This window comes from Armigeres subalbatus, chromosome 2 (assembly GCF_024139115.2).
Source record: "Armigeres subalbatus isolate Guangzhou_Male chromosome 2, GZ_Asu_2, whole genome shotgun sequence".
Taxonomy (NCBI): Eukaryota; Metazoa; Arthropoda; class Insecta; order Diptera; family Culicidae; genus Armigeres; species Armigeres subalbatus.
This window is the reverse complement of record NC_085140.1, coordinates 377,810,332-377,827,221: the sequence shown is the minus strand read 5'-3', so window position 1 is coordinate 377,827,221 and position 16,890 is coordinate 377,810,332. Positions and strand designations below refer to the sequence as shown.

General features: G+C 37.8%; 1 protein-coding gene across 2 annotated transcripts in view; it reads right to left on the bottom strand.

Annotated features, from left to right (window-relative positions):
* The window catches only part of LOC134213122 (uncharacterized), a 486,987-nt gene that overhangs the window by 34,226 nt on the left and 435,871 nt on the right, over nucleotides 1-16,890 (bottom strand). For both annotated transcript variants that reach the window (XM_062691744.1, XM_062691745.1), the window contains 2 exons: nucleotides 12,962-13,097; nucleotides 6,381-6,514 (listed from right to left, as the gene is read on the bottom strand). In XM_062691744.1, coding sequence (XP_062547728.1) covers nucleotides 6,381-6,514; nucleotides 12,962-13,097 — 270 coding nt within the window. The remainder of the gene's footprint in view (nucleotides 1-6,380; nucleotides 6,515-12,961; nucleotides 13,098-16,890) is intronic.

Sequence of the window (16,890 nt, the reverse complement as noted above, 5' to 3'; positions counted from 1 at the left end):
CCTTCCTTTTCCTTCCACTTTCTTTTCCATCAAGTAAATAATGAAAAAAACATTCCTAAATTAGGGGAGCATGCCGATGTTTTGATATATTGAAATGTTATGACCCCGGGAGTTCCCAGAAAGGGAATAGCCTAGACCCCAAGCTGCTGGTCTGACCAACGGCAGCTTCCGGGGTGGGCGCAAAATGCCTCCTTTCTCCCAGGTTCCAAGGACTTTATTCTTTACACTTTACCTTTATGTGCCTTACCATGTTTATTCAGCGGTATGGGCGGCGATGAGATACAGTGGCAATGGCTTGGTCAGTTAGCAGTGGCACTTTCGCAGATGGCGTTAGGTACTGGCACGACGTGTAGCTTGATGGTCGTTGGCACGATACGTGAGAAAAGCTGGGACGAACAATAGCTGTCCTGTCGTTATCAGGACTCCGTATGACAAAATGGCGTTCGTTGCGTGGTACCGCCCGTAGAAAGTATCTTCAGTAATACGAGAAGTCCCGGCACATCTGGGCAGAATGTTAGCAACCTCGATGATTCTCACTTGGCATGTCTTGCCAAGCTCGGGGACGATCGGCTTCTTCACTACGCACCGCTCACTGGAAGTCGTCTGCTGACCGGATAGCTTTGGTCCACGGAAGTCGTCTCGCAGAACTGGGCCAACAGTTGTCAACCCCAGAAACGAATAACCAAACGTTGGCCAGCCAAATGGTAATTCATCGCTCCACAGGTGCACTAAAACTACCAGCGACAGGACGCCGATTTGCAAGATGGCGTTCTCGTGTTAATAACATCTACAGTTGGTGAGAGGCGTCGAAAAGGCGCAATCACCACACACGGACGTAGCTGGATTCCCACTTAGTTCGTTCCCGAACGTCAAACTATCGGACTGACTATTTGGGCTGATTTACCACTTATCATCAAATTCCGAGTCTTACGAGGAAAGGAATAAACTTCAAAGATGCGAGTTGGCTGTAGGTTTTTTAGTATCTCGTACCTCTACTGATCACTTTATTCCTTTCTTCATCGAAGACTCTGGAGCACATATTTTTGATAACCGTATTCATTTCTCACCCACTTTGCCCGTTTTAAAATTACGATTAGACCACAGACAAACAGACATAACAAATTGAACATTTACTCATCAAATTCATCGTCGCTCAAACACCAACGACATCTGTTGATTTCAGCTAGTTGGGCAGATCACGAACCAGATGGCGGTAGTGAGCAAACGTCAAACTCGAGCAAAAACGATGCGAGCGCCACGAGTGATCGATTGGCCAACTAATGATTATTTGAATAGATCAGTAAATCAGTGAACGATGAAAATTTGACGAGTGTTATGTCTGTTTGTCTGTGATTAGACACTAACTTGACAAATTATTTCCCTGCATTCCAACACCATACACAAAGTGATACCATTCGGTAACGAACTGTATCAGTTATTGTCGGAACAGGGCCTTTCGTAAATACGTCAAATGATTGATTATGTATGTAGTCCCCGAGAGAATCGTAATAAAAGGTTAAATTTGTATCACTTTGAACCAGTGAATTTTTGAATAATTTGCCATTATTTCCTATAGCGGAATTTCGGATTTTGGCGCCCCCCTAAGGCTAGGCGCCCTTGGCGGGGGCCAACCCGTCCAACCACACGATACGGCGCTGGTCACAATGAACTATTTGCAGCACCGCACTCCAGATCAATTTCCGTGCGTTTGTTTTGTTTTCCTTAACAGCTGATCCAAAATTGAATTTTAATGACTTTTTACATTTCCCCGTTAAATTCACCAACTTTTTGTGTGTACAAATCTTGCGGATCCCAAAACGAAACGATTAGGGAAAAATCTTGCAAATCGGTCAATTCGTTCGCGAGTTAAATCGTCAGGAAGGAAATCTCAACTCATTTTTATTATATAGGGGGAATGACGGCTTTGGCAGGTTTTGTTTTATTATTGTCAGGGGGGTTTTTATGACTGATTAATTTCCCCTAGAGATTATGTGGAGAAAAAAATATTTATTTTGTGGAAAAATGTGTAATTGTTTATTGCTAATATTGATTTATTCATGAAAATTTTGTATTTTTTTCGTGGAACATTTTGATTTTATTATGGAAAATTCTTATTTCACAATTGCAATTTTTGCTTTTACAAGTGCTAATTTACTATTGTTGAAATTTTTTTCGGAATATACGCTGGAGATGTTTTGTTTTTTTTTCATTAACAATTTGTAGCAAAATTTCCAAGCAAAATTTTTTAGAGAGAATCGTTCAAAAATCATTCGGAATGCCAGCACTTTATCAGGATTGTATGAAGTAATGTCAAAATTTTTACAGGAAATTCCTTTACTGGATTTTTCCTGAATATTCATAAGAAATTCTTTTGAAGTTTTTTCTTAGATTTTTGTAAAAACATGAACATTTTTTGAAATTGTAGCTGCAATCCGCTAATGAAAAAGGTGTCGGCGGCGTGATGCCAAAAACTATCTGCGGCGGTGCACAGTGGCTAAAATCGTGTTTCGAGCGCGTTTAATTAATAGTATCTTTATTATGCAATTTAGCGTAATGGTGTCTTCGAGACATTTTATCAGTAAGTTTATGCGAGGTATTCAGTTTACTGATCAATCCCCCTAAAAGTAAGATGAAAAATTTATTTTTTCCACTTCACAACTTGTAAGGTTTGATTCTTCTTAAAAGTTGTAGCAAAAGTTCTCCTGAAAAACTTTGCCGAAGACACCAAGTTCGTAATTCTATTACTTTTGGAGACTTTTTACGTTTTATGCGGATAAACCCTTAAAATGTGTTTTTTCATCATATCTTTTTCACTTTAATTTATACATTTTGTGCATGTTCTAGAAAGTTTTAGATAATATTAAAATACGCCGTTTGGTGACTATTGTGACTTAAAAACTTTAAAAATAAAACAGCTTTAACAGTTTTATTGGATTTTTTAGTCATATTTAATATAACTACAATTTGACAAGGGGCAAATTGTGGCAGTCAATCTCATACGCATAACAAAGTACAAGTAATGAACTTTAAATTATTACCTGAACTGTAGAGTTGTAAGCGAATGTAAGGAATGTTTCATCAAAAACCATTTCCTACTATTCAAGGTAGAAATCAATCACCCTTCAATGAGTTGATGAACTAATGCACCATGCGTCTCCATGTGCTTGGTTGCTTATACATCGAACATGCTCAAAACTTGTTGGCATAAAAATCAATAAATCTCCAAAAGTAAAGAAATTACGAACTCGGTGTTTTCGACAAAGTTTTTCAGGAGAACTTTTGCTACAACTTTTATGAAGAATCAAACTTTATATGTTGTGAAGTGCAAAAAATAAATTTTTCATCTCACTCTTAGGGGGATTGTTCATAAGGCTGAATACCTCCAAAGTAGCGCGTCAACTTACTGATAAAATGTCTCGAAGACGCCATCACGCTAAATCACATTATAAAGATACTATTAAATAAACGCGCTAAAAACTCGATTTTAGCCACTGTGCGGTGGCGTGGCGGATTTTGTTTTAATATATTTCCATTTTTCCTTTCAAATTTTTTCGTGGAAATTGAGACTGGATCGCAACCTGTTTTTTCGTTTATTTTTTATGGAAATAGGCTAAGGCTAAGATGGTCAAATAACGCAGATATGCATCGGCGTTGTGATCGACGCTGCGTTATCGGTTATTTTCGATACCCACCTACGCTACGTGGGCTTCGGTCTTAAGATGCGCTTTGCGTTAAATGATTTGTATTTTTTACACCGCAATTGTTATTCACCAGATGGACGGCCCCTATCCTTTAACGACGCTTTGGTGGTGGGACCAGTTCAAGAGGCAAAGTCGGTATTTCTCAGAATAGCAAAACGTTTTGCCTTTCTCGTATACTAAGACTCAGTTCGACAAATTGAGGTGAAGTCTGTTTGTGTGTGTGTACAAAATTTTGTAGACACACTTTATTTAACTTAGCATTGGCCGAATTTCTCGCAACAAGTTCTATTCGGCTGAGAATCCTGTCCCATTGTTTGCTATTGAAAATTGGACATATTGGACCATGGGATCAGAAGTTATGGCAAAAATACTATTATTTATGCGCAAAACACGCTAAAAACACTCACTCATATTTCTCAGCATTTTTTTTTGCACCCGAATGGTACCAACACCGCTAGGTGGATTAATCAGGGTTTTTTAATTTCATTTTGTAAATTTCGCCTAATAGATTTCAACACGGGATCGTTCTTTGGTATTGCCTTCGCCTCACATTTTTAAGACGGATCAGTAGCTGAAGACCGTCGTCAATAAGAATGGAGTTTAATTTAATTTCACATTTAACCGGGGTTCAACCAAATCACACTAAGCGCCTGAATAAAATTAATTAATTAAATATTTAGCCCAACCATTTGGCAGATTTAATATGTAACAAATTGTATCGGATATCCCTCAACTCCATTACTGAGTATATCGCATAACGAATAAATGTATGAATTTATATGAAATGATTTGCGTTTTCTGTTTCACGAAAAAAAGAAATATCACAAGTCAATCAAAAAGCCGCTTGGTTCGGTTTGGTAGAACCCCGACCATTTGTGAATTGCAATGCCTCTGACTTAAATAATTAACTTGTCATAAGACGATTTTCTACCTTCCCATTTAATTCCACCACTTGTTTGTACCTTGACAGATACGTATTTCGAAATACGTATCTGTCAAGGTACAAACAAGTGGTGGAATTAAATGGGAAAGTACAAACTCGTCTTATGACAAGTGAAGACATTCCACTAAAAAGCTCAAAATAATTTTCTTAATACGACAACTAAATTTGTTTTGTAAGAGCATTATCAATATCACATTTGGTATCGAGAGGAATATCAGCATAAAAATTTCTATCGATATACGTTTTATATAAATCCCAATGAGCTCTATGATAAATAAAGCTAGATCTGATTGGATTATTAATGGCTTCTTGTGAGATTTCAAACGTCACAGGAAGATGATCAGAGCCAAAGTCAGCAGGGCCACACAGCTGACTTGAATCCGTTAAAACTAAATCAATTGTCGAAGGATTTCAACTGGAAGAAAAACAAGTTGGTCCATTGGGATATTAGAATTGATTTAAGCATTATTTCAAGAACTGTGTTTGGCATTGAAGTCACCAATTAAAAAAAATGGATTTGTTTGGGGTGGCGAGGTATCAAAAACTTGGGTTTCGAATGAAGAATATAAATTGTGTTTGATACGTCTATAAATGACAATGGCATAAAATGAAATCATGGGCAATGTAGGCCTTTTTCAAACTTTCCATATCATTTAGTTTACTTTTGTTGAAGTCACTTAAATTAAATTCTTGAGAAATACCCCTTTTGGAAGTACCAGAGTGAGATTTCTTTTTCATCTTAATTACTTGAACTGGTGCAACTTGAACTCCAAGCCATTGAGAAATTTCAATTTTAATCTCATCCAGTGATTTATCATCACTGGGGAACAATCGGACTCTGAACAATCGCACGGTTTTGTCGTCGTACGTGAAAAATTCATGCCACTTCTCAGTCAAATACGGAAGAAGACGTTTGCGACCGTCAAAGAATACCGACAAAACGCGGCAGTCACCCTTCCTGACAATCTGAAATGAATCCTTGAAGAGAATGAGAAGAATTATTTTCAATGTTAGAGTTAGAAGGAATATCTGAAGTCTCCAGCTTCCTTCTATTTTTCCGCGCTTTGGCAGGACGGTCTTGAAACCTTGTTTCTTAGAAGGAAGTGGAGAATTCAGAGACTACTCCTTCTCCTTTTTTGTTAATGCTCATACTGAACGTGGAGACGTGACCTTCTAAGAGGATTTTCCCATAACGGTGTTCTTGCAGGATTACCACCGCTTGATGAAATTTCACTTCCGCAAACGGGACCAACGTAAAACGAAGGCACGGGTCCAAGCAAAGATCGTAAAGGGATCAGCAGGTACAAATAGCGCTGAGAAGCACTGTGGACATTAAAATAGCTCCGGGTAGTATTGAAAACTTCCTTCAGTAAAGAGAACAGACAACCGTATGGTACAAGAGCACAATGCGGTCTGATTATAAAACAATATCTATCTATATCAAGGATATCTTCATTTGAACAATTATTGACTGTTTTAAATGGTGTTATCTCATTATCGTCTTTACAAAGCCGATAATCCTGGATTAAACATTCAAATCACACATGATCAAAAACATAAATCCTCACTCCGATTCAGACGCCAATGGATGCACACATGTATACAGTTGTACCCAGCATCCATTAAACAATAATCAAGTACCCCCAACCATCAAGAAAAACAATATAATAGCGTCATTATAATAGGCACATTATAATAGCCGACAACAAAAAAAACTGTTTGATTCAAACACTTACCGGTTGTTCGTTGATGAACCACGTCAGATTGGCGGCAGGTCGCGAGTGCGCCGACGAGCAATTACCCCTGAGGATATCTCCCAGCCGGTAGCGTTGGCGAATTCCATGGATGAGCGGAACGTGCTTCGGAACCTCTGCAAAAGAATCCCAGAATAAACAAAGGAGCGTTTATAATGCATGTTATGGGGAAAAATATGCCGATTTTTTTGTTTGAATTCACCACGCATTCAATGAGTTTTATGTTTTTTGAATTACATTTTTCAGAGCGACGTACATACATACACCAGTATCGCATGGTGACGATCAAAACCAAGGTCAAAACATTTGTAAATAATTGTTTTCAAACTTTTTCAAAATAATTTTCAAGTGCTCGCCCATCAGTTTCTCTCGTTCAATAAAGCGTTGATAATTTGCCGAAAGAGACTGACTATACAAACATGAATTAAAAATTAATTGCCGATTCATATTTGGGACTTCTATATATTTTTGCCACTCTGGGACATAAAACTCGACCGCTGTGACCGACCGGTCGCCATTTCTCCCACGTGAATCAAATAAGCTCACGTTTCACGAGTGCAAACCTTGAAAATAACGCTAATTAATTAATTAATCAACCGGAAAATCATTATCACTGACTTTTTTGTCCCGGAGCCGTCAAATGCGCTGAGCATCGGAAAACTATTGATAATAGATGTCTACGTTGTGCTTCCGTTTTTGTTCAACAAACTTCTATTGTTCGGATAGCGAAATAAAACGCAGTCTCTCTTTGTCACATTGTTTTATCAGTTTATCAGACGGAATATGCGTTTGACAATAAACATAATAGAATTTAAAAACTAAACGATTTCAGGTCCATTCACATTTTCTTTCAAATAATGTGGCTTCTCAACCTGGGTTACGCTTTAAGTCCACGAAACACGCATTTGATAAAAAGCATCTTATAGGAAGGTTTTAATCAGAGCATTAATAATTATTCATAGATTCAATTATGATTAATGCATAATGGGCTACTTAATAATTATTCATTAATCATAATCAAGTATATGATTTAATCATTTATCACGAATCGTTAATTATAGAATTTTACATTCAATCATTATCATATTCATAATTGCTTTGAGTTTATTCATTAATCATCAATTTCAATCATTGCATACATTGCTTTTATTCATTAATCTTCAAAATTATATAATTTTTATATCTTTTAATAGCCCAATGTGGTAAGAAGGTTACTTGGTTATTAATCGCCATGCAAATCACTAAACTTGATTATTCAAAATCATTAATTATACCAATCGTTAATCATCAATCATACACATATTGTGTCAATATTTAACCACGATTGTTAACCCTTAAGGTGAAGGTGGGTTGAGTACCAAAACAAAGCTTTGGAAGTATTGGTACAATAAAAACTGTCGTATACTGTAGTAGTATTGGTGTCGTATTTATGAAAAACAAAGAACATTAGTAGGGTTGTTCAAAAAACGATCCAGCTCCACCACGCTCACTCGATTCCGACCCATGCTCCGAGTGTCCTCCAAAAACCGATTTGAACATAAACTGGTTGAACACTAGCCGGTTCAAGTTAGTATGGAAACTAGTATGAGAAACTAAATCTTTCATTACACTGGCTACAGCGCCTCCCCTCCAAACGCTGGCAAAAAGAGAACCCACATAGCTTAAAGCAATATTCCGGAGACTAGTGTTGAACTTAATTTTAAAATTAAAAAAATACTTTAATAAAGAATTAAAAAAAAATATATATTCCGGAGACTTCGCTGAACGAAAACCGCACCGCAGTAAAGATCCATTGATTATGTAACGCAAAAAATAGCATTTTATACCCCGCTCACCCCAATATCACACTTTTTGTATGAAGTATTTGCCCCTGGTGCGATAGATATCACAATAAAGTTCTGGCTATTTTTGGATGACCTTGAGTGTATTGAAATGCAGAAAGATCGGTATAACATTTCTTGGCAGGTATCCAAAGATCTGTTGGGAATGGTTTTGATCAGGCATTGCAATATCATCTGAGCACAGGATGTCATCTTTGCTTGTGCAAAGATATTATCCCTAATCAAAGAGCACTCTGAAAAGATATTATCATTTAAGCAGTTGATGATGATCCTGATAGACAGTGCGGTTCGGGGTTTGTTCACGTTGCGAGGGCGTTGCTACAACAAAAACAGTGAAAAAACTTTTCTCCATGGCGAACATTGCACTTTTTTTACTGAGCAGATAGATAACTAAGATCGATATCCCAGCATATCATCAGTATCTTTGCTCAGAAAATCGAATGATGGGATAAATTGCAATGCCTGGTTTTGATACGCATCAGAATGGTACGCAGGAGAATTTCTAATAATTCATTTGATTTCTTTGAACTGAGCAGGACGACCTGAGATGAATTTGAAAAAAGCATTGCGCTTTTATTTGATTGTAGATCTGAAGACCTGAACTCAAGGACGTTTTATATGACCTTAAGTGTATTTAAATGCAGAAAGATCAGTATAACATTTCTTGGCAGGTATCCAAGGATCTGTTGCGAAGGGTTTCGATAGCTGTGGAAAACATTTTGGAGGCCGTTGTTGCGTAGGTCTAACGAGCCGAACTTCAGAACATTTCGCGCATTTTAGAATGTAATTATGAAGCAGGTAGACACATTTTAAATAAGTCATTTGGTTTCTTCAAACTGAGCAAGACGACCTGAGCTAGATTTGAAACAAGCATTGCGCTTCTACTTGATACTACAATGTAGATCTGACGACCTGAACTCAAGAACGTTTTGGATGACCTGCTATGTACTGAAGTGCTAAAAGATCGGTATAACATTGCTTGGTAGGAGCTGTTGGGAAAGGTTTCGATATCTGCCTAAAACATTTCCGAGGCCGTTGTTGCGTAGGTCTTATGAGCGGAACTTCAGAACATTTCGCGCATTCTAGAATAGCATTCTTGGGCACGCAGCAAAATTTCCCATAACTCATTTGATTTCTTTGAACTGGACAGGATGACCTGAGCTTGATTTGAAACAAGCATTGCACTTCTACTTGATTGTAGATCTGACGACCTGAACTGAAGAACGTTTTGGATGACCTGCAGTGTACTGAAGTGCAGAAAGATCGGTATAACGTTTCTTGGCAGGTATCCAATGATCTGTTGGTAAAGGTTTTGATAACTGCCGAAAACATTTTCCAGGTAATTGTAGCGTAGGTCTTACGAGCTGAACTTCAGAACATTTCGCGCATTCTAGAATGTCACTAATTCAGGGTTGGGAAAAATCAAATTTTCGAAAAATCGAGAATGATCAAACTCACCCGCGATTTTACTTTTAAATTATCAAGTGATTAAAACTCGCCAGAGATTAAGAATCGTTTGAAAATCGTATCTTGATTTGAAGCATTTACCGTTAGATTTTGAACTCTTTTTCCTCACTAGCATGAAGCTTTAACGCCAAATAGAAGATATAACGGAACTGTTAACAATTAGCTATTATTAGTAAAGATTAATGATTTAATGAAAATTCTTATCGTTTGAGTACAAAATTTGAGAAGTTGTCGCCGGTGACAACTCGCCTACTGTTTTCACGTGAGAAGTTTTCACATGAAAATTGCAATCATGATCGTCTGTTAATGATTAAGCACAACACTGGTCACGCAGGGACACGCAGAAAAATTTTCCATGAGTTATTTGATATCTTTGAACTGAGTAGGATGTACTCTGAGTATTTTTATGTGCACATTATCTTTCGCTTCTATGGTAGAATTCAAGACCTGAACTCACGGATATTTTGGATGAACTGGAATGTTCCAAAATAGTATCTTCAATACATAAAATTGATTACACATATGTCTACAGTTTTTTGTGATATTTTTCCCTCCTGTCTGGTTTATTTCGTGATCAGATTTTAAAAAATATGACCTTCAATCTTAGATCAGGGATATGGCTTTCAATATCGGTAATTACAGTAATCAGATAACTTGTAAACGTTCAAAATCACTTCTACTTGATATATTTCATGTATCTACTTTATTTTATGGCACCAGAACTTTATTGCACTTGATTCCTGAAGAAATTTGGCCATCATAGCAAAAAATAAGGAAAAAACACAGGCATTTTCGATACTCATGAACGCGGGGAGGGGTCTAGCGGGGTGGCACCTATGTCAAAAGAAAGCGCTACTAATCCCCTTTGAGAAAAGCCCGGGGTCATGAAATTTGGTCAACGATTTACCGAGAACGAGCACTTTGAAGGAGTTGACTGTCGTCCTGGCCTTTTGAGGGTTAATCATATGAATAATACTCAGAACGTTCTATTCATTAATCATAATCGTTAATCATTGTCAGAAATTAGTTCAATCGTTGATCATAATCATTAATCATTTGCCAAAAATAAATAAATCATGAATCATAATCTTTAAATAATTCGTGGGCTTCGTGGCCGTGCGGTTAGCGCCGTCCATCGTCTAGACGCATGTGCTAGGAAGTGTGGGTTTGATTCCCGCCCCGGTGAGGAAGAAACTTCTCGTAATCGAAAAAATCTCCACTGGTCCACTGGGTGTTGTGTTAAGTGTTCGGCCTGTACGACCTCTGGTCGAAGAGGGTGTTCCTGTTTTTTTAATCATAGAGTTGAATGATTTAACCATTACAAATTGAATTATTCGTTAGAAAGTGTAATTCCTTAATGCATGCTCTGGATCAAAACCATCCCTAGCAGCACACATGTTCCGCATAGGTTATTGTATCTCATATATGACCACATTTGATCACAATCAAGTTGCTGCAACCATTTTTGTCTGACTTGTGCTGCTCGGGATCTTCTTTGATCGCCTGCCTTGATTTACACATATTACAAGTTATGCATTTTTATAGAGCTGTATGTTTCACTACTAGTGCTTGGATAAGATTAAAGTTTTGAAAAAGATTTTAATTTTTTTTGCTGTGCAGTGATGGAAAATATTAAAAACTTTAAGATCTGTGATTACCAATCGGATAGATTTTTTTTAATCTGATTAAATGTACGATTAATAATTTTCAAGATAACTCGTCTAGCTCAAACCCTTGTAGGGATATGTGGCAGGACTATCATCATCATCATCATCATCATCATATTTGTTAAAGTTTTGGAATGTCAGCGGAAAATGGAATTTCCATATCACTAATTCAGCATTGACCAGAGAAAACTAGTTTTTTTTTCGACATATCAATGCTCTTCAGATTGTTGGCATCAAAAAGCGGCAACTTGCTGATAGAAGCGAATTCCAGAGCTACCGAATAAATAAACATCATAATTGAATGATGCGAACCAATTATCGACGAATAATTTATGACGCTCATTATAAATTATGCCAATAACGTGTGGGAGTTTCTGAGTATGTATATAGTTTGAAAATCACAGAGTAACACAGATAAGTGGAACACAATCACATGCACGTTTCAGGCAAAGGCAGCACAGCTGCATGATGATGATGGAGCCTCAGCATATGTGTCTCGTGAGAGTATCAGGATCTGATTATGCTACCGCTTATTGCTGTGATAATTGATTGTTTAATTAATCAGTATGGGGTCACTGATCAATGGCGATTACACGATGGGGTGGCGCTAGTGGAGAGAATCTTTCAAAACATGAATAGTTCGTAAAAATCGTGTCAATTTCTGTTGCATTTTATTCACATGAAAAATAACACGATACCCAATGAAAATAGCTCAGTTTTATAATCGACAGTTTACATGGCGTTCAATCTATGCTGTACTGTGAAAAACATGAATTTTTATTTTAAAAGGTCTATTATAGAGACGATTGGATCTAGGAAGGGAGCACACAAGGCAGAGGGGCAAAGAGAGGAGGACGCAGAAAAAATAAACGATGGTTGTTACATCACCAAGTTTGGTAATATCGAATCTAAAAGCCTCGACTGTATTCATACACTGATCGATTCAATTTACGCATTATTGCAGTCTATTTTTGCTTGCTTTGTTCTTGCTTTGTAATTCCGACACAATCGCTAATAATGCACGTAGCTACGGGATTCAACTAAGTACCATTCAACACCCATGTGAGTCTGCGGATCAACTGTTCAATTTAATCACGTTGTGGTTGAGCCTGGAGCCAGCTACCTCCCACTTGTGTTCCTATTAATGTGAGCTAACAAAGGGGATGCCGAGGGTCACCGTGATTCACACTTTCGCTATCGCAACCCACCACAGTTGGTCCTGGATAGGCGTAATTTACTCGGAAAGAGGCGCACTACCACGTGGTACATTTTGTCCCGAATGTGTAAAATTTCGCTGGAGGTTTGCAAAATTGATAAATAATGCAACCATTTTCCGGGGTTAATTGTTCGGTTAAATATTTAAAATGGTTGTCGTTCGCGCTCTCGAATGGTAACCGGTCTGTTCTGCCTCGGTATGGAGGAATGTGTATATTTATGTCGAGCTGTGGGTCATGATGGTTTTGATGGGATGCATCATAATCAGAATTACAAACATATCGGTTAGAAAAGGTGTCAAATAAATGGCACCAGGCTCGAAAGTAATTCAAAACGCATGTTTCACATAACAGATGGTGTATTTGACACTTACCGCAAACTTCCAAATCGCCTGTGACGATCATCGTGTGGAAAGATGGAGCCTCCGCCGACACTTCGCAGCTGTACCTACCGGATGATAGGTTGTTGAGCGAGTTCAGCATTACCTGGCTCTCGTTGGACGAAATACGCTGTGAAGAAGAAAATAATATTTAAAATTATTCTTAAATGTGGAATTTAAAGCTTATTTCTTAAATTGGTACAAGGGGTCAGACATCTAAGAAAATACCAACGACGCAACTGGGATCAAATGCAAGTCCGCTGGGATCAGAGACGCTTACCCCTCAATCACCATCGCCATCTGTTCTCATCGATTGTTTGTAAAATTCTTGAATTCCATTAGAGATTAATTAGCATTTAGTGAGATTTTGAAAACATGTCACACTATCAACTTCTTGACATGGAGAATAGAAAGCGTTTATGCTATCAACACTAAAATCAGTCCTGGGCCTAGAGACTGTTTCGGCTAAACAGAATTCAACCGAGTGACTTTCGACCTAATATGCTATCCAATCAAGCGAAGCTCGGTCATTTTTATTAGGCCAACTAACTTTCACCCTAAACAACATTTTAGAGAATGGTTATTTTTCAGAGCACTGTTTGGCCTGATACAAACTGACCGAATTCACCATGTGCTGATAGTCCAGTGATTCAGAAGGCATGTGGGAGCATAAGGAATTCTGAGGAAAAGTGGGCAAAGTCTCGGGCGAAGTTATAGTTTCGTAAACGTTGAACAATCTTCCATACCTGAGAATGTTGTTGGCATTTATAGTACGTGGTCTAAGTACGACGTTTAGGAACAATAATCTGCACCAGAGAAGTGTAGTGTCAGAATCGTCTTCATACAGAGATATGATTTTGTTTAATATACTGAATGGTGATTGTCCCTTCCTTTCCATGGATGCAATGGGGAATATACATTAGGGAAGGCAAAATAACACTCAGGGATTGAGTCCAAAAGAGAATGAAAAAGTCTCTCACTTATCATCTTTGTATCCATATACAATATGTAGCATGCCAGGAGAATTTTTTTTCGCAAGCTGCCATGATAAAGAACTGATTCGGGAGGCTACAGCTCATGATACATTTCTTTTAAAAAGCCCCTAACGTGGGGAGCACTGGTTCTGATGAAGCATTTCAACTTGTTCTACACAGCTGTGCGGTCCCCAACACAAAATGAACGAGAACAAAGCGAGAATCATCAATTCTCTGTGGGGGCTGCCTTTCGCATTCTGTTTTTTCGCACTTGTATACAAGTTTGATAAATTTGTTATCATGGCTTGCTATGATTTGGAACAGTTTCTCCCTTCCTTTATTGTTGTTCGTTATATTGTGCCTTGCAACAAAATGACAACTTTTGTAATCATTTTCCAAGGCTCTCATAGATGTGAAAAATTTCTCCGCAGTACAAAAAGCACGTGCTATCAAAGCATTCATCGCCACAATCCACCACGTGGCGACCAAATTTTCAAAAATATCAAAGTAGCTTTTTTTCTGACGGTATGTTTTTCTTAGGCGACTATCTGGCGCTCATTTTTTGTTGCGATTAAAAATAAGCGGAGGAGTAGATTTTTTTATGAGCGGTACAGTATATTGGGATCGATTTCTGCGAACCCTGATAACAGTTCATGTATACAGATTCAATGATGAAAATGTGATTTGACAAAACGAGTTCAGTGCATTCAGCCGAGTGCCTTAGGGTCGGCACTCGCTCGTTAGATTATCGCGGGACAGAAACCTTCGCAATCGAAATTAAGGAAAACCTAATCAGCTTAGTCACTTTTTACACTTTTATTTGGCTTCACTCCTTATTCTCCTCCCACTTTCTTATTAGCTAGCTAACCTCACTCTCTCCGCGTTTCTTCTTTCTTTCTGATGCGGATCCGCTAAAGCTCCGACCACGTTAGATCTCGTACTGCTTCGCAGATGGCATTCGACTCGGGGTGACTAAAATAAAAACTCCCCCTAAAAAATTAGAAATTTAATTTTCCATAAAAAATAAGAAATTGCCAATAAAGAAATCAGGGTATGAGCAAAAATAAATATAAAATTTCCACAAACAATTGAGAATTTTCCATGAAGAAATCAAAATGTTGCACGGAAAAAATAACAATATTTCCATAAATAAATCAATATTAGCAATAAACAATTACAAAATATTCTACAAAATAATTTTTTTTTTCACAAAAAATCAAAAAAGAGCAATTAAAAAATTTGAAAATTTCTATCAAGAAATATAAAAAAGCAACAAAACTGAACATTTTTCCATAGATGACCCCTTCTTTAAAAGCGTTTAAAGTTTATGGAAAATTTTATCAATTTTATTGCTTTTTTGTATTTTTTCATGAAAATTTCTTTTTTTTATTTCTATTTATTAATTATTTTGTGGATTTTTTTTTTAAATTTTATGAAAATGGAAATTTTGTATTTTTTCGGTGGAATGTTTTGATTTCTTTATGGAAGATTATTTTTTTATAATTGCAATTTCGATTTTAAAAGTGCTAATAATTTTTTGTTTTCTCTCAATTGTTTTGTGGAAAATTTTTATTTATTTATTGCTCATACCCTGATTTCTTTATTGGCAATTTTCTAATTTTTCGTGGAAAGTTTCAATTCTACATGGTAATTTTATTTTGCTGCCATTACGGTTTGGTGCGCGTCCTACACACTTACATTGTTCCACCTATCTGGGTTTAAGTTTGTTTGCTGAAATATCGGCTAAATAGGTGCATGATAACGGCGGCTCTCTTGAGTGCCGCAGTAAACAAATTACTTTTTCTGCTGAGATGTCAGCAAAAAGTCTCGAACCGAGCGCTCAGCTGTGCGCATCTCGGCAAAAGAATGAAAAAATGTCGAGCTGAACTGTGTGTGTAGGCTACCGATAATTGGCGGACTTTAGCGAACAACGATGCAGGAATCTTTAGGAGACTTTAGGACAACGCATTCCCCGGGAACTAGGGCCGTATCGCAAATATAGCGGTTTAATTAGGGTCCTATGATAAACGAAACAGAAAATCACATGTAACAAAATCGTTCCCATCACGTTCAGGTTTCGGAAGCTGTTTGAAGATGGGGTGTTCAGTTACCTGATTTTCTTCTTACTAAGCGCGCAACATTACTTTCTTCCAATTAAAAACTGTTTAAAGTTGTAAGAGAAACATCTGGTCGCGTTCACTATTGCCGGGTAAGTCAACGAGAAGCTGCATATATCTCAGGCCCAGGGTTCAAGACCCCCATCTCCAGTCAATGACTTTTATAGCCCGTATCTCTCCTTTATGCCAATCAAATTCAGCCTTCATGGCGGAAACGAAACTCATGTCCTTCAGCTCCTGGTGGCAGGACACAGAAGCTTGGTGGCGGATTAGTTGCGTTTAATGTGGTTGCGCCTAATGACTACCTTCTTGTGTGGCAAGTAGGCCTACTGGGGACAACGTTGCAACTCGCACACAAACTCCCTGTTATAAATTTGAACGAACACAAAAATACAAAATCTCATTCATGCACGCAGTTAACAAATTGAGCACTTATAGGTCGAAAAAATTATGAATCCGACCAAATCTTGAACAAATAAAAACAAACACATTACTAAATGTATGATGCAAAAATCAAAGAGGGCAGGTGCTTAAGGTCACTCCTGACAGAATCCAAGCTTCAAAGTGCTCGCGTTTTCGGGGTCACACCACTCGATAAGAAAGCAACGCACAACTGTCATTTTTATTTTTATTTCGACGCAGCAAAGCTGAATCAACAAAAATGACAGTTGTCCGCCGCCTCCGTATCGAGTGGTGTCGGTGTGCCCCCGAAAACGCGAGCACTTTGAAACTTGGATTCTGTCAGGAGTGACCTTAGCTTAGTACAAAGTGTAAAGGATCCCCCAACCACATGCGACGTGCTTGGCGACTGCGATTCTTTCGCCGTTGTGTG